The 18,589-nt window shown below is 42.4% G+C and overlaps 1 protein-coding gene across 1 annotated transcript; it reads right to left on the reverse strand.

Annotated features, from left to right (window-relative positions):
- Positions 1 to 706: 706 nt before the first annotated feature.
- Positions 707 to 1,159, reverse strand: LOC141641707 (uncharacterized). The gene has a single exon (XM_074450359.1). It carries the CDS (start codon positions 1,157 to 1,159, stop codon positions 707 to 709), a length of 453 nt encoding a protein of 150 aa, XP_074306460.1.
- Between the last annotated feature and the right edge of the window lie 17,430 nt (positions 1,160 to 18,589).

The following is an 18,589-nucleotide window of genomic DNA, read 5'->3' on the forward strand; positions in this document are numbered from 1 at the left end:
GATTTAGGGCATCAACCACCTCCTCTTCTCGGAACTCAGCTCGTAACAGCAGGTTCATGCGCTCCGTGGCACGCCCTTCGATTCCCTGTAACACTCCATCGAAGTTTTCCGGGTTGGAAGAGGTAAAGAGCGTCTGAAAGTAGTCATCAGCTACCATGGCAACTTCGTCATCCCCCATTCGCTCCCTGCCAGTATCATCAATGAGGCTTCCTATATAATTTTTCCGTTTCCGCTCCCCTGTTCTCATATGGAAAAACTTGGTATTACGATCCCCTTCCCGTAGCCAAAGTGCCCTGGACCTCTGTCTCCAGTATTGCTCCTCTTGCCGGCTAAGACTCGCAATATCAGCAACAAGTTTACGCCGCCGTTGGACATTTTCAGGCGTCCTATCTTATTCATTCAAGCAAGCCAATTGTCGTCTTTTTCTATTCATGCTCCATCCTATTTTACCAATGTGAATCTTTTTCCAAGCTTGTAACTCAGATGCACACGCCTTCAAGGACTCCACTAAATCGCCTCGCCCTTTATCAAACCCACGAACCACGGCCTCCTCGCAACCTTCCTCACCGACCCAGACTTGCTCAAAACAGAAACGATTCCGCATCACTCGCCCCTTCGCCCTTTTGTCGAAAAGCAATTTAATCGGGGCGTGGTCCGACCACTCCCGATCAAGGTGAATCAATTTGGCATAGGGAAACATATCTGTCTAAGCAGCCGTACACATGGCCCGATCGATCATACTCTGTCTATTCGCTTCTCCACTTTGCCCATTATCGAAAGTAAATTGATACCCCTCCCAGGCTACATCCCTTAACCCACATTCATCTACTGCTCTTTGGAAATTAATCATTTGCCTCTGAGGTCGACTACTGCCTTTCATTTCCGTAGAAAACAAAATTTCATTAAAGTCACCAATACATAGCCATGGAAGTGTCGACTGTCTGCTCAATAACTGCAGCAACTCCCAGGACAAGTGTCTCTCAGCAACGTTCGGCCATCCATAAAAACCAGTTACTCGCCACACCCTATTCTCCTCTTTGACAGTAAAGTTCATGTAGTGCACTGAAGCCGAAACAAAAGTACAATATAACTCCAACCTCCCCACACTATCCACTTCCAACCCGTGGTACCCTTCCAAGCCTTCCCTCACCCTCCGCATTTCACGACCACACAATTTCGTCTCGCATAAAAAGAGCATGGCCGGGGCTTCCCTTCGCACCAAAGCACGAAGGGATCGGACTGTGTCGGGGTTGCCCAAGCCCCGACAGTTGATGCTTAGGAGATTCATTTGGCCTGGCGGGGTTGAGCACCCTCAACCTCCGCCTCAAGTATTAAGATGCCTCCGTCTGTAAAAAGTTTAGACCTCTTCTCTTTCCCCGACTCCGCCTCCCCTGTTCGTTCACGCTTTCCTAGGCCAAGGAGCTCAGCCGTCCTCCCTAGCATCTGTTGGGTGTCCTTGTTCAACCGTGTCCACTTCTTGCCCCTCTCCTTCTTCTCCTTCCCCTTTTCGCACTCCTTCACAGTACACTTGCTCCTCTCTCCCTCACCAGTCCCCTCTCCATTCTCCATATCCCTCATCAGCACCGAGCTCCTTTCCAATACCCCTGACCTCTCCTCGTCATCCCCCCTAACCCCTTCACTTCGTTCTCCATTCAGCTCCCCTCCCATCTCCATAACTTCCCCTTGTTCACTTAAAATCGTCTCGCCCCCTCCCTCTTTTAATAGCAGCTCATTACCCTCCATGTATTCCCTCATTCCCTCCATTTTATCCCCTTTTTTACTCTTCAATTCCAGCGCCACAGCTTGTAGCTTTTCAATCATCCTTGCAATGTCAAATTCAGTCTCGTCTTTTTTTACTTTATCAAACTGACTGTTCAGGTCCCTACGCGCCTTGCCCGACCCTTCATTTGATGTCTTCGTAACCTTCCATGGAGAAGCTCTAAGCCACTCCCCAAATTGCAACTCATCCTCTTCGTACGGTCCCTGGTCACAGTCCTTCTCACCATGCCCAATAACCCCACATCCGTAGCAGAAAATAGGAAGCCTCTCATACTTCACATTGAACTCAGATGTCGTCCTCCTCGAAGTTTAATAGGAATCGAAGCCTTCAAAGGTTCTCGCACATCGTGAAGAACACGAATTCGTACTGCCCTATCCAAGTCATTATTCGGTCCCATCTCAGTCTCTATGAACGATCCTAGACTCATCCCCACCCGCCTGAGATTTGCTACATTCGAGCGGCCAACAATTGGGAGATCGTACACACGTGCCCAAATTGGGAAATGGAAAAGAGGAACATCCGTAAGTTTACCTGATGTATTAGGTTCGTTAAAGCACCACATAAACTTGTCGAAATGCCATGATTGTCCCTCCAGAACCCTTGCTTTGTGTTTCTCCGACCCGAATTTAAAGATGAAAGTCTTCTCCTTGGCATCGACTACATTCCCTAGCGTTGACATCGATGGGTTCCATAATCGAATCATTGTTTCGATGGCGGCTTTCACGTTGATCGCCCTTGACGACCAAATCTTCCCCACAAGCATCAACGCACCCTTCTGCATTCCATCAGAGGCTTCCTCCTCCCACTCAACTGCCCCACCATCACTATTAGACCCGCCACCCATTGGTTCCTTCCCGTTCTGTGGATGTCCTCGTGTCTCGTTCCTCTTCAGGCCCTGCATAAGAAAACAAAGAAACAAAAACAAACAAAAGCAACCTCACTCACGATGTAAAACGTGAGAGAAGCCTCGATCGAAAGGATGAACTAAGAGAAGAGTAGACGAAGCCCTAGAGATTTCGTGAGGAAACCCTAGGAGTTTTTTTGATGCTAAAAGCGTGGATTTTAGATTTTTCTTCTGAAACCTTAAATATATAGTTCTTACTCAATTTTACTTTTATTAACCGCTATCTTATAATGAATACCGACATATTTAAATATGCAAGGTATCAAGATAAAGTATAATGTTACCAAAATAATCAATTTTTTACACATTTATTAACTTACTTAGTTGGATTTTCTGCCATTAGGCTAGTCTTTTAATAAAAATGATCCTATAGAATAATTTGTGATACAAATAATACCAAGTAACATAAGTATCGAAATTTGTCATCAAACATCACTGATCGAAACACAAACACAACATTTCATCTCTTATTTCGTCATTTTGATATGCGAGAAAAGGGAAAAAAATGATGAAATTACATGTGAATTGAATAGGGTGATAAGAGCATTCGTAAAGGTGGAAAAATAGCTTCCCATATGCACTCTCTCTTCTCATATGGATAACCTCACTAATGCACTAACCTTCCCATAATTTGAGACTCCACTATTTTTAGAGGAGCTTCCCAACAAAAAGTAAGGGTAAATTGTGTTCCCTTTGGGGAGGTTCCCAAAATTTTATGTGTAAATGAAGATCTCATTATTGCATAAATGTAGTTATAAATTGGGGAGGGTAGATGGGAAAATTAGTGGAAAATGAGGTGAACGAATAAGAAAAAGAGATAAAATATGGGAAACCCCATTGTTACGAATGCTCTAATACTTACAACCCGTATTCAAAACACATCAACATTTATTAACTAACCGATGTTATTTATATATTGACCAATTTTTAAAGTATTTTGATACGGAGTATATTATTAATGGGGCATGAAAATTAGGACAAAGTCATTGGAACCAAATTAAAGCCTAACGCTCTTGGGACTCTTATCAAAGCCCTCGGAATTACCGCTCTATGCTAGGTCAACAGTATGGCCAGGACCTCGTGGGTCCCTTCAGTCCGTATATTTATCTCCAATAAATAGAAACACAATTCACTCTCGAATCTCGATGCATCCATTCTCTAGCTCGATCTCTAAACACTTTCTCTTACTAAAATAGTCGGCTAAGGATAACTCCTCACAAGTAATCTAGTCGGCCCCAAATCAAGCTAGAATCCAAGACTGACTTAAGCATCAGAGGGGATTTCCTCGAAACGACGAAACCTCCCTAGGCTCGGTTTATTCCTTGTTTCATGATCAGGCCGAGAGGAAGAGAACAAGTTCAAGAACCCATAACATCGGACCAAGCTTAACACTACTTTAATCACTCATTAATCTCGTGTAATTTGTGTTTATTATTGAGTACATTTTTATCTGAAACAACTACTCGTATAATATATAAACTATCCGTTTTAATCAACTCAATTGCAAGTTACGAAGTTACAACTTACTCACAAGTTACATCTATATCTAATTATCTTCTCATCTCCCATTTTAGAGGAAACCCAAGTCTATAAGATTTGATTTGTTTTGTTTAATGATACAAATGACATAGGAAATCTTATCCTAAATGAATCATCAATTGATTACATGAAATAACGTGCCAACCATGATAATCTATACTATGTGGCCAAGTCTTAGATTATATATCCTATGATTAAATTAACAAATGCAGTCTGCACGTTCTTAGCTGGATAGTTTTATAAGTTATCAAATTACTCAGTCTTAGCAGCCAGAAATTTAGTACCAGCTAATATAAATGACTATATAATTATAGAATCTATACATAATCTGATGTGTATTAATGTATTTTATGCCATGATTAAGGAGTTGGTCTTCCTTAAGATGAACTATTCCAATAAGACGGGTTTTGAGACCAGTTACAGTCAAATGTGATCATTTTTTGAAAAAAAAAATTACCAATAAGATATAATACTAATTGGACCATTTTGATTACATTTGAGTATAAAATAGTTATAAAATTACATTTTAATGTTTCAGATGAAAATAACCTGTCTAAAACAAAATTTTGCGATGATTAAATTACATACCTAGTCAATATAAGGACAAAAAGAACACGGTTATATTTCCACCTGGCATGTTAGTGGACCGACATTTGCATAAAATTGGTAGTTGAGTAATTGATTGTATAATATGATGTGAATCATGAAGCTTGAATTGGAGACATTCTTCTTCTACCCATCCCTTTTTATGGTGAAAAATGTGAAATTATTACCCTAACCTAAGAGAGTTATTGACAATCATACGAATTTATAAAGAAAAAAAGGACAAAATAAGAAATTAATTGATTCTTTTAGTATGGAGAGAGATATTAATTAATTATTACAATAACTTGAATTTGTGTTAGGAATTTATGCCTTGAATTTGTGTCGAAGACGGACTAAGCAAAGACAAGAATAAAAAAAGAAGACGAGTTTCGCACTGTTTTCTTGCGAGTCGCGGAAGATACTGATGTATGGCGAGGTTGTGCATGAGTGTCAGGTCTTTGGATGCCACTTGAAAAGCTAGTGGGTCCCATGCACTTTTTTAGCCTTATTTAGTCTTTGGGCTTGTATTCTAGGTCTTTGGATTTAGTATGGTAAGTAGTTGACCGTAGTCGGTATGAGCTTTGTATTAGGAAATTAGTGATTAATTTCCTATTAGTTTATTCTTTATTTAGTCTAGATATTTTATCTTGGGTGGAATAAGTATATAAAGACCCAAGTTTTATTCTAGGTTAATTAAGAGAGAGATTTGAGAGCACAATAAAGAGGGTCAATTTGTGAGGTTCCTTCTGAAGAAGAAAACTCAGTTTGTTCCGGGCTCTATTATTGGTGTTCGTCTGTCTTTGAAGATCGGAGGAGTTTGTTCAGATCTTGGTAGGCCTCAAGATTATTTGTCCTTCGTCTTATTGGGGTAGTCTCTTTTGTTCCTTTGAGACTACTATATTTGTTGGTAGAATAGGGTATACTTTTGGCTCATATTGAGCGCGTGTGTCTGGTCTCTTTTGTTGTACTATTTTCTCCACAATAGTGAAATTTGATTTCCTCGCAAGGTGGACGTAGCCAGTTATTTTACTGGTGAACCACGTAAATCTTTGTGTCAACTTTATTTACATTCGTTATTTATTGTTCTTATCGCCTTATCAATTAACTGTTTGGGTAACGGGACGCCTCCGTTACAACAATTGGCACCAGAGCTAAGGTTCTGATTTGGGATTTGCTTCCGCGTTAGTTGTGTTTTTTAGGCGTTATTTGGGTTTCTTGATTTTCAGGTGAAAAGATGTCGTCTACGAATGTTTTGAATGTTGAAAAGTTCACTGGGAGAAATAGTTTTGGGCTGTGGCAGTTAAAGATGAGAGCTTTGCTTAGACAAAGCAAGGCGTCGGTACGTTATCTCAAAGGCAAATTCAGCGAGTAGTTCGTCGATGCAACAAAAAGACAAAGAAAGAGATGCGAGATGTAGTCTTGGAGGAGAAGGCTCATTCTTTAATTCTGTTATGTTTTTATCGATCACGTTATGGTTGAGGTTGCGATGAGGAAAGCGCTATAGGTTTGTGGTTGAAGTTGGAATCTTTGTATATGACAAAGACTCTAACCAACAAGTTGCTTCTTAAGCAGCGTTTGTTTGGTCTTCGTATGCAGGAAGGTACGTCTCTCAAGGACCATCTAGACCGTCTTAACTCTATTTTACTTGATTTACGTAATTTAGATGTTAAGGTAGATGATGAGGATGCTGCCTTAATTTTGTTAGTTTCTTTGCCAAATTCGTTTGAGACTTTTGTGAAGTCTTTTGTTGTTGGTAAAGATTCTTTGACCCTAGAGGAAGTGAGGTCAGCGCTTCACACTAGGGATTTGCGCCGAGTAGCGTCAGGTGGTGTTGTAGACAGTAGTCCTGTAGGGCTTGTTGTTAATTCGGAGGGTTATAGTAAGGGTAAAGCCAAGTCTAAGGGTCCTCGTAAGAATGTCGCAAATCATCGCAAAGAACCAGGTCATTGGAAAAATCGGTGTCCTAAGTTGAAGGAAGTGGTGTTTGTTTCACATTTGCACAAAAGGTTGCCAAATACGATTCGAGGAAGATTATGCTCTCGTTGTTGATGTTGTTCCACGTTCTTCGGATAGTTGGATTTTGGATACGGGATGCGTTTATCATATGTGTCCTTTTAGGGAATGGTTTACTTCTTATGAAGCTTCACATGGGGCTAATGTTGCTATGGGTGGGTCTATTTGTGAGGTGCTTGGAGTTGGTACTATTCGGGTTAGGACATGTGATGGTGTTGTTATCTTTCTAGAAGGTGTTAGGCATGTTCCACGTTTGAAGAGAAATCTTGTATCACTTGGAATGTTAGTTGATCAGGGCTACAGTTTTCAAGGTGATGGTGGATCGTTGTGCGTTGGTAAGGGTTCTTCTGTTACTTGAAGGGGTGTTAAGGAAGGAACTATTTATGTCCTTCAAGGCACTGTGCTGACTGTTGGAGCATCAGGTAATCATTCTTCTGTCTCTCTCGAGTCTAAGTTGGGGCATATGCAACTTGGATATGTGAATGATACTTTGAAGCACATCCAGTTTGGGTCACTTGGTGATATTCTGGATAATTCGGGTTTGGATAGCTTTAGTGAGAATGGTAGTGTTGACAGTAAGGTGGAGTCTATTCCGGCACAGTCAAGCTACGGGGTTCTCAAGACAAGCTATCTACTTTTGTCTCTGCGCCTCAATGAGGCGATGTGCCCCAAGAGGTGGGGCGGTTTGGGGCTCCAGTGGAGTGTTGTGGCTCTTGAAAGAGAGCCGTTTGGGACCTCGTAAGGGGTCATTTGAAACTTCGACGGGAGTTTATTCTTTGGAGCTTTTGGGTTGGACTATCTTGTCTAACAATTTGTACCTTGATGGAGGTAATTTGTGCTCGCTTAGAATGTTGTTTTTGTTTGGTTTCGACTTGAGTTTTGTTGCCTTGGTGTAGGCATTTTCGTGGTGGTCATGACACCTAGTATACTCAAGTGAGATATTTGTTTTGTTCATGGCGTTTGTGTTTTTTTTGGACAGTTTGGTACGACGGTACATTTAGCCATGTAGTTTGGAGGAGATTTTGTTTTGGAGTCTTGTGTGTGTTGTTTTGGTACACCGTTCCATCTTAGTGACGTTTGGTATCTCATATATTTGTGTTGGCGTTTTGGTAGCTTTTGTCCTCTTCGGAGTTTGCTACGTTTGGCCTTCCTATTGGTATGAAGATATGTTGGGTACTTAGTACAATTGGTAGTTTTCAGCTTACTACATTGGGTACTTCGTATGTTGGTCACATTTGTTGCACACTTGGTTCGTTTGTCCATTTTGTGGGTTGTGTTCAAGTCAAGTGGAGACTATCGGGACAGATAGTGACTTGAGGATCGATTCTATTGAAGCTGATTTGGGTTTGATTCGTTTTTGGGTAATTCAAGTCAAGGTGGAGATTTGTTAGGAATTTATGCCTTGAATTTGTGTCGAAGACGGACTAAGCAAAGACAAGAATAAAAAAAGAAGACGAGTTTCGCACTGTTTTCTTGCGAGTCGCGGAAGATACTGATGTATGGCGAGGTTGTGCATGAGTGTCGGTCTTTGGATGCCACTTGAAAAGCTAGTGGGTCCCATGCACTTTTTTAGCCTTATTTAGTCTTTGGGCTTGTATTCTAGGTCTTTGGATTTAGTATGGTAAGTAGTTGACCGTAGTCGGTATGAGCTTTGTATTAGGAAATTAGTGATTAATTTCCTATTAGTTTATTCTTTATTTAGTCTAGATATTTTATCTTGGGTGGAATAAGTATATAAAGACCCAAGTTTTATTCTAGGTTAATTAAGAGAGAGATTTGAGAGCACAATAAAGAGGGTCAATTTGTGAGGTTCCTTCTGAAGAAGAAAACTCAGTTTGTTAAGGCTCTATTATTGGTGTTCGTCTGTCTTTGAAGATCGGAGGAGTTTGTTCAGATCTTGGTAGGCCTCAAGATTATTTGTCCTTCGTCTTATTGGGGTAGTCTCTTTTGTTCCTTTGAGACTACTATATTTGTTGGTAGAATAGGGTATACTTTTGGCTCATATTGAGCGCGTGTGTACCGGTCTACTGTTGTACTATTTTCTCCACAATAGTGAAATTTGATTTCCTCGCAAGGTGGACGTAGCCAGTTATTTTACTGGTGAACCACGTAAATCTTTGTGTCAACTTTATTTACATTCGTTATTTATTGTTCTTATCGCCTTATCAATTAACTGTTTGGGTAACGGGACGCCTCCGTTACAACAATTGGCACCAGAGCTAAGGTTCTGATTTGGGATTTGCTTCCGCGTTAGTTGTGTTTTTTAGGCGTTATTTGGGTTTCTTGATTTTCAGGTGAAAAGATGTCGTCTACGAATGTTTTGAATGTTGAAAAGTTCACTGGGAGAAATAGTTTTGGGCTGTGGCAGTTAAAGATGAGAGCTTTGCTTAGACAAAGCAAGGCGCCTGGTCCGTTATCTCAAAGGCAAATTCAGCGGGTAGTTCGTCGATGCAACAAAGACAAAGCAAAGACAGATGCGAGATGTAGTCTTGGAGGAGAAGGCTCATTCTTTAATTCGTTATGTTTATCTGATCACGTTATGGTTGAGGTTGCCGATGAGGAAACTGCTATAGGTTTGTGGTTGAAGTTGGAATCTTTGTATATGACAAAGACTCTAACCAACAAGTTGCTTCTTAAGCAGCGTTTGTTTGGTCTTCGTATGCAGGAAGGTACGTCTCTCAAGGACCATCTAGACCGTCTTAACTCTATTTTACTTGATTTACGTAATTTAGATGTTAAGGTAGATGATGAGGATGCTGCCTTAATTTTGTTAGTTTCTTTGCCAAATTCGTTTGAGACTTTTGTGAAGTCTTTTGTTGTTGGTAAAGATTCTTTGACCCTAGAGGAAGTGAGGTCAGCGCTTCACACTAGGGATTTGCGCCGAGTAGCGTCAGGTGGTGTTGTAGACAGTAGTCCTGTAGGGCTTGTTGTTAATTCGGAGGGTTATAGTAAGGGTAAAGCCAAGTCTAAGGGTCCTCGTAAGAATGTGCGCAATCTTGCAAAGAACCAGGTCATTGGAAAAATCGGTGTCCTAAGTTGAAGGAAGTGGTGTTTTCATTTGTTGCACAAAAGGTTGCCAAATACGATTCTGAGGAAGATTATGCTCTCGTTGTTGATGTTGTTCCACGTTCTTCGGATAGTTGGATTTTGGATACGGGATGCGTTTATCATATGTGTCCTTTTAGGGAATGGTTTACTTCTTATGAAGCTTCACATGGGGCTAATGTTGCTATGGGTGACGGGTCTATTTGTGAGGTGCTTGGAGTTGGTACTATTCGGGTTAGGACATGTGATGGTGTTGTTATCTTTCTAGAAGGTGTTAGGCATGTTCCACGTTTGAAGAGAAATCTTGTATCACTTGGAATGTTAGTTGATCAGGGCTACAGTTTTCAAGGTGATGGTGGATCGTTGTGCGTTGGTAAGGGTTCTTCTGTTACTTGAAGGGGTGTTAAGGAAGGAACTATTTATGTCCTTCAAGGCCTTTGTCTTTTTGTTGGAGCATCAGGTAATCATTCTTCTGTCTCTCTCGAGTCTAAGTTGGGGCATATGCAACTTGGATATGTGAATGATACTTTGAAGCACATCCAGTTTGGGTCACTTGGTGATATTCTGGATAATTCGGGTTTGGATAGCTTTAGTGAGAATGGTAGTGTTGACAGTAAGGTGGAGTCTATTCCGGTACAGGTCAAGCTACAGGGTTCTCAAGACAAGCTATCTACTTTTGTCTCTTCGCCTCAATGAGGCGGTCGTGCCCCAAGAGGTGGGGGCGGTTTGGGGCTCGGTGGAGTTGTTGTGGCTCTTGAAAGAGAGCCGTTTGGGACCTCGTAAGGGGTCATTTGAAACTTCGACGGGAGTTTATTCTTTGGAGCTTTTGGGTTGGACTATCTTGTCTAACAATTTGTACCTTGATGGAGGTAATTTGTGCTCGCTTAGAATGTTGTTTTTGTTTGGTTTCGACTTGAGTTTTGTTGCCTTGGTGTAGGCATTTTCGTGGTGGTCATGACACCTAGTATACTCAAGTGAGATATTTGTTTTGTTCATGGCGTTTGTGTTTTTTTTGGACAGTTTGGTACGACGGTACATTTAGCCATGTAGTTTGGAGGAGATTTTGTTTTGGAGTCTTGTGTGTGTTGTTTTGGTACACCGTTCCATCTTAGTGACGTTTGGTATCTCATATATTTGTGTTGGCGTTTTGGTAGCTTTTGTCCTCTTCGGAGTTTGCTACGTTTGGCCTTCCTATTGGTATGAAGATATGTTGGGTACTTAGTACAATTGGTAGTTTTCAGCTTACTACATTGGGTACTTCGTATGTTGGTCACATTTGTTGCACACTTGGTTCGTTTGTCCATTTTGTGGGTTGTGTTCAAGTCAAGTGGAGACTATCGGGACAGATAGTGACTTGAGGATCGATTCTATTGAAGCTGATTTGGGTTTGATTCGTTTTTGGGTAATTCAAGTCAAGGTGGAGATTTGTTAGGAATTTATGCCTTGAATTTGTGTCGAAGACGGACTAAGCAAAGACAAGAATAAAAAAAGAAGACGAGTTTCGCACTGTTTTCTTGCGAGTCGCGGAAGATACTGATGTATGGCGAGGTTGTGCATGAGTGTCAGGTCTTTGGATGCCACTTGAAAAGCTAGTGGGTCCCATGCACTTTTTTAGCCTTATTTAGTCTTTGGGCTTGTATTCTAGGTCTTTGGATTTAGTATGGTAAGTAGTTGACCGTAGTCGGTATGAGCTTTGTATTAGGAAATTAGTGATTAATTTCCTATTAGTTTATTCTTTATTTAGTCTAGATATTTTATCTTGGGTGGAATAAGTATATAAAGACCCAAGTTTTATTCTAGGTTAATTAAGAGAGAGATTTGAGAGCACAATAAAGAGGGTCAATTTGTGAGGTTCCTTCTGAAGAAGAAAACTCAGTTTGTTCCGGGCTCTATTATTGGTGTTCGTCTGTCTTTGAAGATCGGAGGAGTTTGTTCAGATCTTGGTAGGCCTCAAGATTATTTGTCCTTCGTCTTATTGGGGTAGTCTCTTTTGTTCCTTTGAGACTACTATATTTGTTGGTAGAATAGGGTATACTTTTGGCTCATATTGAGCGCGTGTGTATCGGTCTACTGTTGTACTATTTTCTCCACAATAGTGAAATTTGATTTCCTCGCAAGGTGGACGTAGCCAGTTATTTTACTGGTGAACCACGTAAATCTTTGTGTCAACTTTATTTACATTCGTTATTTATTGTTCTTATCGCCTTATCAATTAACTGTTTGGGTAACGGGACGCCTCCGTTACAACAATTTGCATTGTAGTCTATTAAATTATTGACAAATACAGTAAGGAGTAAATATAGTAATATAGCAATTGTAATGATATAAGTATTATTTTTCAAGGTAATTATTTCAAGCTAGTATGGATTAGGCATATTGGTTATGGACTACTTGAGTGAACCTCGACTCAAGTCGGGCTGATTTTTACTACTTGGACTGACATAGTGACATTGACCTGGTCATTACTTCGTTTGAGCTGCTCCGGACTTGTTTTAGGCTTGTTATATAACTAGTATTGCTGCCCGGCTTCGCTCGGGCTACATCTTGCATAACCCATAAATTTATCAATAATACATTTTTCAATGACATATCCTAAAATTACGATGAAATAAATTTTGAGATAAATCCACTACTCCCGCTATTAATATTTTACTCTTATTAATGAAACAATAGTAATAACATTTCACTACTTTCCCGTAATCATTGTTACTTTCACTACTCCCGCCGTAATTATTGTTACTGTCACTACTGCCGCATTAATATTGATAATTTCACTACTCCCGCCGTAACTATTGTTACTTTCACTATTGTCTTATTAATATTGATTATTTCACTACTTCCGTTGTTGTTTCTACCACTTTCACTAATTTCGCTGATAATATTGTTACTTTTACTATTCAAATGAGTGATTACTATCATATAACTATATCCAATGTTACTACAATTCTTTTCTGGCGAAATTACTTTTACTACTTAGGCATGCAATTTTAAGAGGATTATTGCAATTTTAAGAGGATTATATATTTATATAAATATATTACATATATGCGTTAAATCAAATCGAAAGAATTGTGCAATATTATATATTATGGAATCTAACTTGAATTATTTATAACCTACTTATGTTATATTTCTGTATGTTAAATAATTAACATCTTTATACATCCAATAAACTATAAAGTTTAATAAAATTGCATAGATTTTAAATTTAATATATAATTTTATGATGATAATAATTAATACCATAAGTGTGCATGTTTATACTAATTAATTATTTTATTTTAATGAACTTGACCATCTTCTAGCCTTCTATAAATATTTAGGAAAATTACCAAGCATCTTTTTTCTTTTAGTCTCCTTGAAATTGACCATCTTAATTAATTATTTTATTTTAAGGAAATTGACTATCTTAATTAATTTTTTTATTTTAAGGAAATTGACCATGTTTTAGTCTCTTACAAATGTTTAGGAAAGTTACCAAGCTTCTATCTAATTTAATTTTAACCCAAACTATATAATATTTGCATTGAGATCCCTTAATCGGGTCCATCACATGGTGCTAGTGATTTAAAACTATATAGTATAATTAATTTGTATAACTTTCTTTAATTACATTGAAGTCCCTTGGTTTCTGGATTTAATATATAGTATTGATATGCCCCAATATTAGGGTGGTTGGATTCAAATCTGTAACCTATTATTCACTATACTTTTTTCTTAACCACATGGTTAGAATCTCTTCGATTAAATAAGAATTTGAAAACTGTATAATTACATGTTCCAAGGAACCCTCCATCAAGAAATGTATTCCCTTCATCCCGGTTATTTGTGACCTACTCGATTTTTTAGTGTCTTATTCATTATTTACTTTTCTATATTAGGAATGTTTCTAATTGGTAATTTGATATTCCACGTTCATTCATGTTCACTTGTCGTCCAACAACAACCACCACAAATGGCCCCCTTATCTCTGTAGATTTGATAAATAAATGACCGAAACAGAGGGAGTAGTATAATGGGCTTAGCTACAAACTCTTAGACCTGAGCAACTCCAATGGTATAATTTTTAAACCTGCTTGCAATTTACATAAATTACCTAACTACAACATAACCATTGGGGAAGATACGAAAAAAAAATTCATTTACGTATATGCGGAAGCGGAACAAACAGATTTGTTTTTTTTTTTTGGTATTTTTGTGATTGAAACGAAACAACAACAAAACAAAGAAACAACGAAAACAAAGGATAAAACCCTACGAAAGACCTATTTCGTATGGTTTAATGAATTGGATTGAAGACCTATTCAAAATCTAACTCGGGGATTTCAAACAACCTGTTGGTAAATCTGTAACTTTTTATTAACTTTCTTGACGGGAAATATAGCAAATCACCCTCATAAGTTTGATACTACGTGGAATCAAGCCCCTTACCTTATTGATGGGGCATATTCTGCACCGTTGACCAAGTCAACACACTGAGCAAGGTCAGAGACATCCACAGCAAAGTCAACATATCAGACAGCCTAGCCGACGCAATCCATCGGCCTGTCAGCTGGGTCCCGGCCTGGCACCTAGCCCACCGGGACACATATCCGCGTACTCATATCCAAGACCCGTCGGCCGGCCTGCCATAGGTCCATCGGCCGAGGGTAGAACGGTCTTTCCACCTGCTAGCCACCTGGCCACTTGGCCACTACGTGACAAAAGGTGAAAGTCTATAAATACTCCTCAACCTTCATTGAGGAAAGGATCCCACAACTTAACCTAAATACACTATTCATCTGGTAATATCCTCTTTATCTCTCTACAATACATACCTAGCCAAGTAACACAGCTTAATCCTTTAAGTTTACTGACTTGAGCGTCGGAGTGAGTACGCTTGGCACAAAGCCAAGCCCTCAGTTCGTTCATTGTTGCAGAAGAAGCCGAGAGGAACGATAGAGACAAGAAGGGTTCAACTCAAGACATTATTCTACAAGCCACGGGTGGTAACGATACTTGCTCTGGAATTACACCCGGAACAATTGGCGCCGTCTGTGGGGACAGACACTAGAAGCTAGTCATATTCATTCCCAAACAAAAAAAAAAGAAAACAACAAAAACCCACCCAAAAAGCTAAGAAAATGTCGAAACAACAAGACGCAGTCGTGACCGACGAAACCGCGTTCTACCAAGATGATGCTTTCAACAACTCTGGAGTCGTGCAGCCCTCCACCGCGGAGTAATCCAACCAGAGTTCGGGATGCCAATAATACCCGACACGCCGCTGCCAGCCAACCAGGTCGCCATCATGGGGCATGTGGTTGACATAGCAAAACTGAAAATGCTCCTGGACCTAATCAGTAATACGCCCGCTCACACTGTCACGCCGACAAGAGCGGCGGAAACTGTCCAGGAGACCAGGGCCCTAAACGTGACTCCAAGAAATTTGAACGGAGCACTAGGAGAAGCTGACCCAGCCAAGACGCCGGGGGAGCCCAAAATGGGCGCGGTAGACCTAAGTCCTTCCCGCACTCGTGGGAGGACAGCGTCCCCGCCACACGAACGAGGCTCACCCCGAAGGAGCCAGAGGAGTCCGACTCAGCAGAGTTGGAGAAGAAGTCCGAGTCGAAGAAGGAGCCCCTCCCGCTACGGGGGGAGGAGCCAGGTTAGGGATGCGAGGAGCCGATCGCCGCGTGTCGTTCGACACGTGGTTAGGCAGCCCCTCAACGCCTACGTCCTAGAAGTCCCGGTGCCAACTAAGCTCAAGTTGCCACCTATTTCATACAAAGGAGATAGTGATCCATCCGACCACGCTGAGGCTTTCGAGTCTTACATGTCGGTATGGGAACAGCCTGATGAGGTCTGGTGCCGAGTTTTCCCAACAACTTTGCATGGGATGGCTCAGAGCTGGTACAAAGGGCTTCCCGACGGCTCGGTACATTATTACGCCGACCTAAGGGACGCCTTTCTAGCCCAGTACTCTTGCAATAAGAGAAGGGCCGTGGAGACATCGGACCTCCTAACTATCAAACAGGAGGGAGGCGAGTCTCTACGAAACTATGTGAAGAGGTTCGACGGAAAGGTCCAGCAGATTCGAGAAATCAATCCCGAATCGGCGGCCTTCGATCGATGAAGGGCCTCCCAAGGGGAGATTTAAAAATGAGCTCATCAAGTACGGAGGCCTAGGTTTGGACGCCGCCGGGAAGTTGGGCGACCAAGCCATCAAGGTAGAAGACTACCACAAGACCGGGTAGGCCCCAGCGAGGCCGAGCACTCGAAAAGAAGAGCGCCGGGAGGATAACCCGAACGAAAGACGCCGTGACAACAACGGGTCACGGTCCGGTGAAAGACGCCGTGAAAATAATAGGTCACGGTCGTAAAAGTCCGCCAGAAACAAAGCTCGGCGGATGCGGGGAGCTCGGGAACATACTACAAAAACGGTACGATGATCACACCCCTAGTCGTGTCGGCCGCCGAGGTCTTCGCTTTGAGCAAGAACGAGGGCCGGAAATGGGAAAGACCCCCTAGGCCGAGGAGTGACGGTGACACGAGCCGATCGTGAGTACCACGGCCACACCAGGACTCTTAACCAACGATTGCCGACACGAAGGATGCCATTGAAGAGCCGATCCGGATGGGGAGCCTCGGCAAATATGTTGCCGAGAGGCCAAAAACCGGATCGGCGGATCAAATAGCAAGTCCGCTCCGAGCGAGTAGGAGTAGTCAATGTCATCATCGGGGACAACGAGAGCGGTGGGTCCGCTCCCGGGCACAAACGGCACTGGATGAACCTTATCGGGCCATCAACTTTGTGCCCAACACAAGAACCCCCGCTTCCAACATCCCCGATATGACCATCGGACAGGAGGACTACGAGGGAGTCGTCGCTCTTCATAGCGACCCACTTATGGTCCACCTAGACATAGCCAACCACTTGGTGAAGGGGTGCCCGATTGACACAGCGCCTACACGAATGTTATGAACAGAGAATGCTTTCTCGGCCTCGGTGCGAGGATTGAAGATTTGAGCCCCGCACCAACCCGTTGTACGGCTTTTTCGGGGCTACTGGCACCCCTGGGGTCAGTCAGTTTGGCGGTGAGGTTCGGCGAGGGAGGTACAGCCAAGAATGTTATGTCTAAATTCGTAGTCATCGACGGCACGCCTGCCTACGACGTTCTCATAGGCCGGGTCACCTTGAGCGAAATCGACGTTTGTAATATCCATCCGGCCCCGACATTGATATATGTCTCGGACGGGGGGAGGCACATAAGCTCATCTCGAAAAAAGAGGAAGATCCCGGTTTATGGGAGGTTTATGCTAACGGCCCCTCCGCGACGAATAGCTCGAAGGCCGACATCGTTATCATCAGCCCAAACGGAGACGTATTCGAGCACGCCTCAAACAAAGAATCCAAATACGAGGCGGTGATAACCGGAATTGAGCTAGCTAAAGCCGCCGGGGCAGAACGTATCATGGTGAAGACAGATTCGCTCCTCGTGACTAACCAGATCAGAGGAGAGCGCGAAGCCCAGGACTACGAGACGATAAGGTATCTAGTGAGGGTGAGAGCGCCGCTTCGAACTAAAATCGTTCCGGATACAAAGTACACCCCCGGATCGGGAACGACCGGACCATCGGCATGGTCGAAGGAGCAGAGACCGAGGAGGTAGAGATTGATCCGGGCCGCACCGTAACCGTCGGTGTCAACCTGGAACCAAAATTCAGAGCCGACCTCCTGGATCTGCTAAGGAAGAACAAAGATGTTTTCGCATACTCAGCGGCCGAGATGCCAGGCGTGAATCGGGAGGTGATTGTTCACAAGCTGAACGTACTCTCCACCGCTCGCCCAGTCAAGCAGAGAATGAGGAACTCCTCGGCCGAGAAGGACGAGGCCATCAAAGCCGAAGTAGATAAATTACTAGCGGCAGGTTTCATCATGCCTTGTACTTATCCCGAGTGGTTAGCCAATGTTGTAATGGTGAAGAAGTCATCGGGGGCATGGAGAATGTGTGTAGACTTTACCAACCTTAATAAAGCATGCCCCAAAGATTGTTATCCCTTGCCTCGAATAGATAGTTTAATCGACGCCACGGCGGGCTACACCATCTTTGAGCCTGCCGGACGCCTTCTCGGGGTATCACCAAGTGTTTATGGCCGAGGAAGACATGCCTAAATGCGCATTTATCACCGCCAACGGCACATACATGTACAAAATGATGCCGTTTGGTTTGAAGAACGCCGGAGCAACGTACACCAGGCTGGTGGACAAAGTGTTCCAAAACCAAAAAGGACGAAACATTGAGGCTTACGTCGACGATGCTATTGTAAAAAGCAAGTCCGACGAGCACTGGCCGATTTACACGAAACGTTTTGTTCACTAAGGAAATACAAGATGAAGCTCAACCCAATGAAATGCAACTTCGTGTCCGGCAGCAAATTCCTCGGCGACTTGTCGGTGCGGAGGCATCGATGCAAATCCGGACAAAGTCCAAGCAATCCTAGACCTGCCGAACCAAGGAATCGGAAAGAGGTTATGATCTTGACCAGGAAGAATGGCGGCGCTCGCCCGTTTCATCTCTCGGTCAGCCGACAAGAGCACCCCCTTCTTCAAAGTGTTGAAAGGAAATAAAGACTTCAGCTGGGGGGAGGAACAGAGCACGGCTTTCAAGCAATCGAAAGCTCATCTTCGACTCTCCCAACTCGTCTGTGCCGACATCGGGGAGATGCTATACCTATACATA

The sequence above is a fragment of the Silene latifolia genome, chromosome 2, assembly GCF_048544455.1.
Source record: "Silene latifolia isolate original U9 population chromosome 2, ASM4854445v1, whole genome shotgun sequence".
Taxonomy (NCBI): Eukaryota; Viridiplantae; Streptophyta; class Magnoliopsida; order Caryophyllales; family Caryophyllaceae; genus Silene; species Silene latifolia.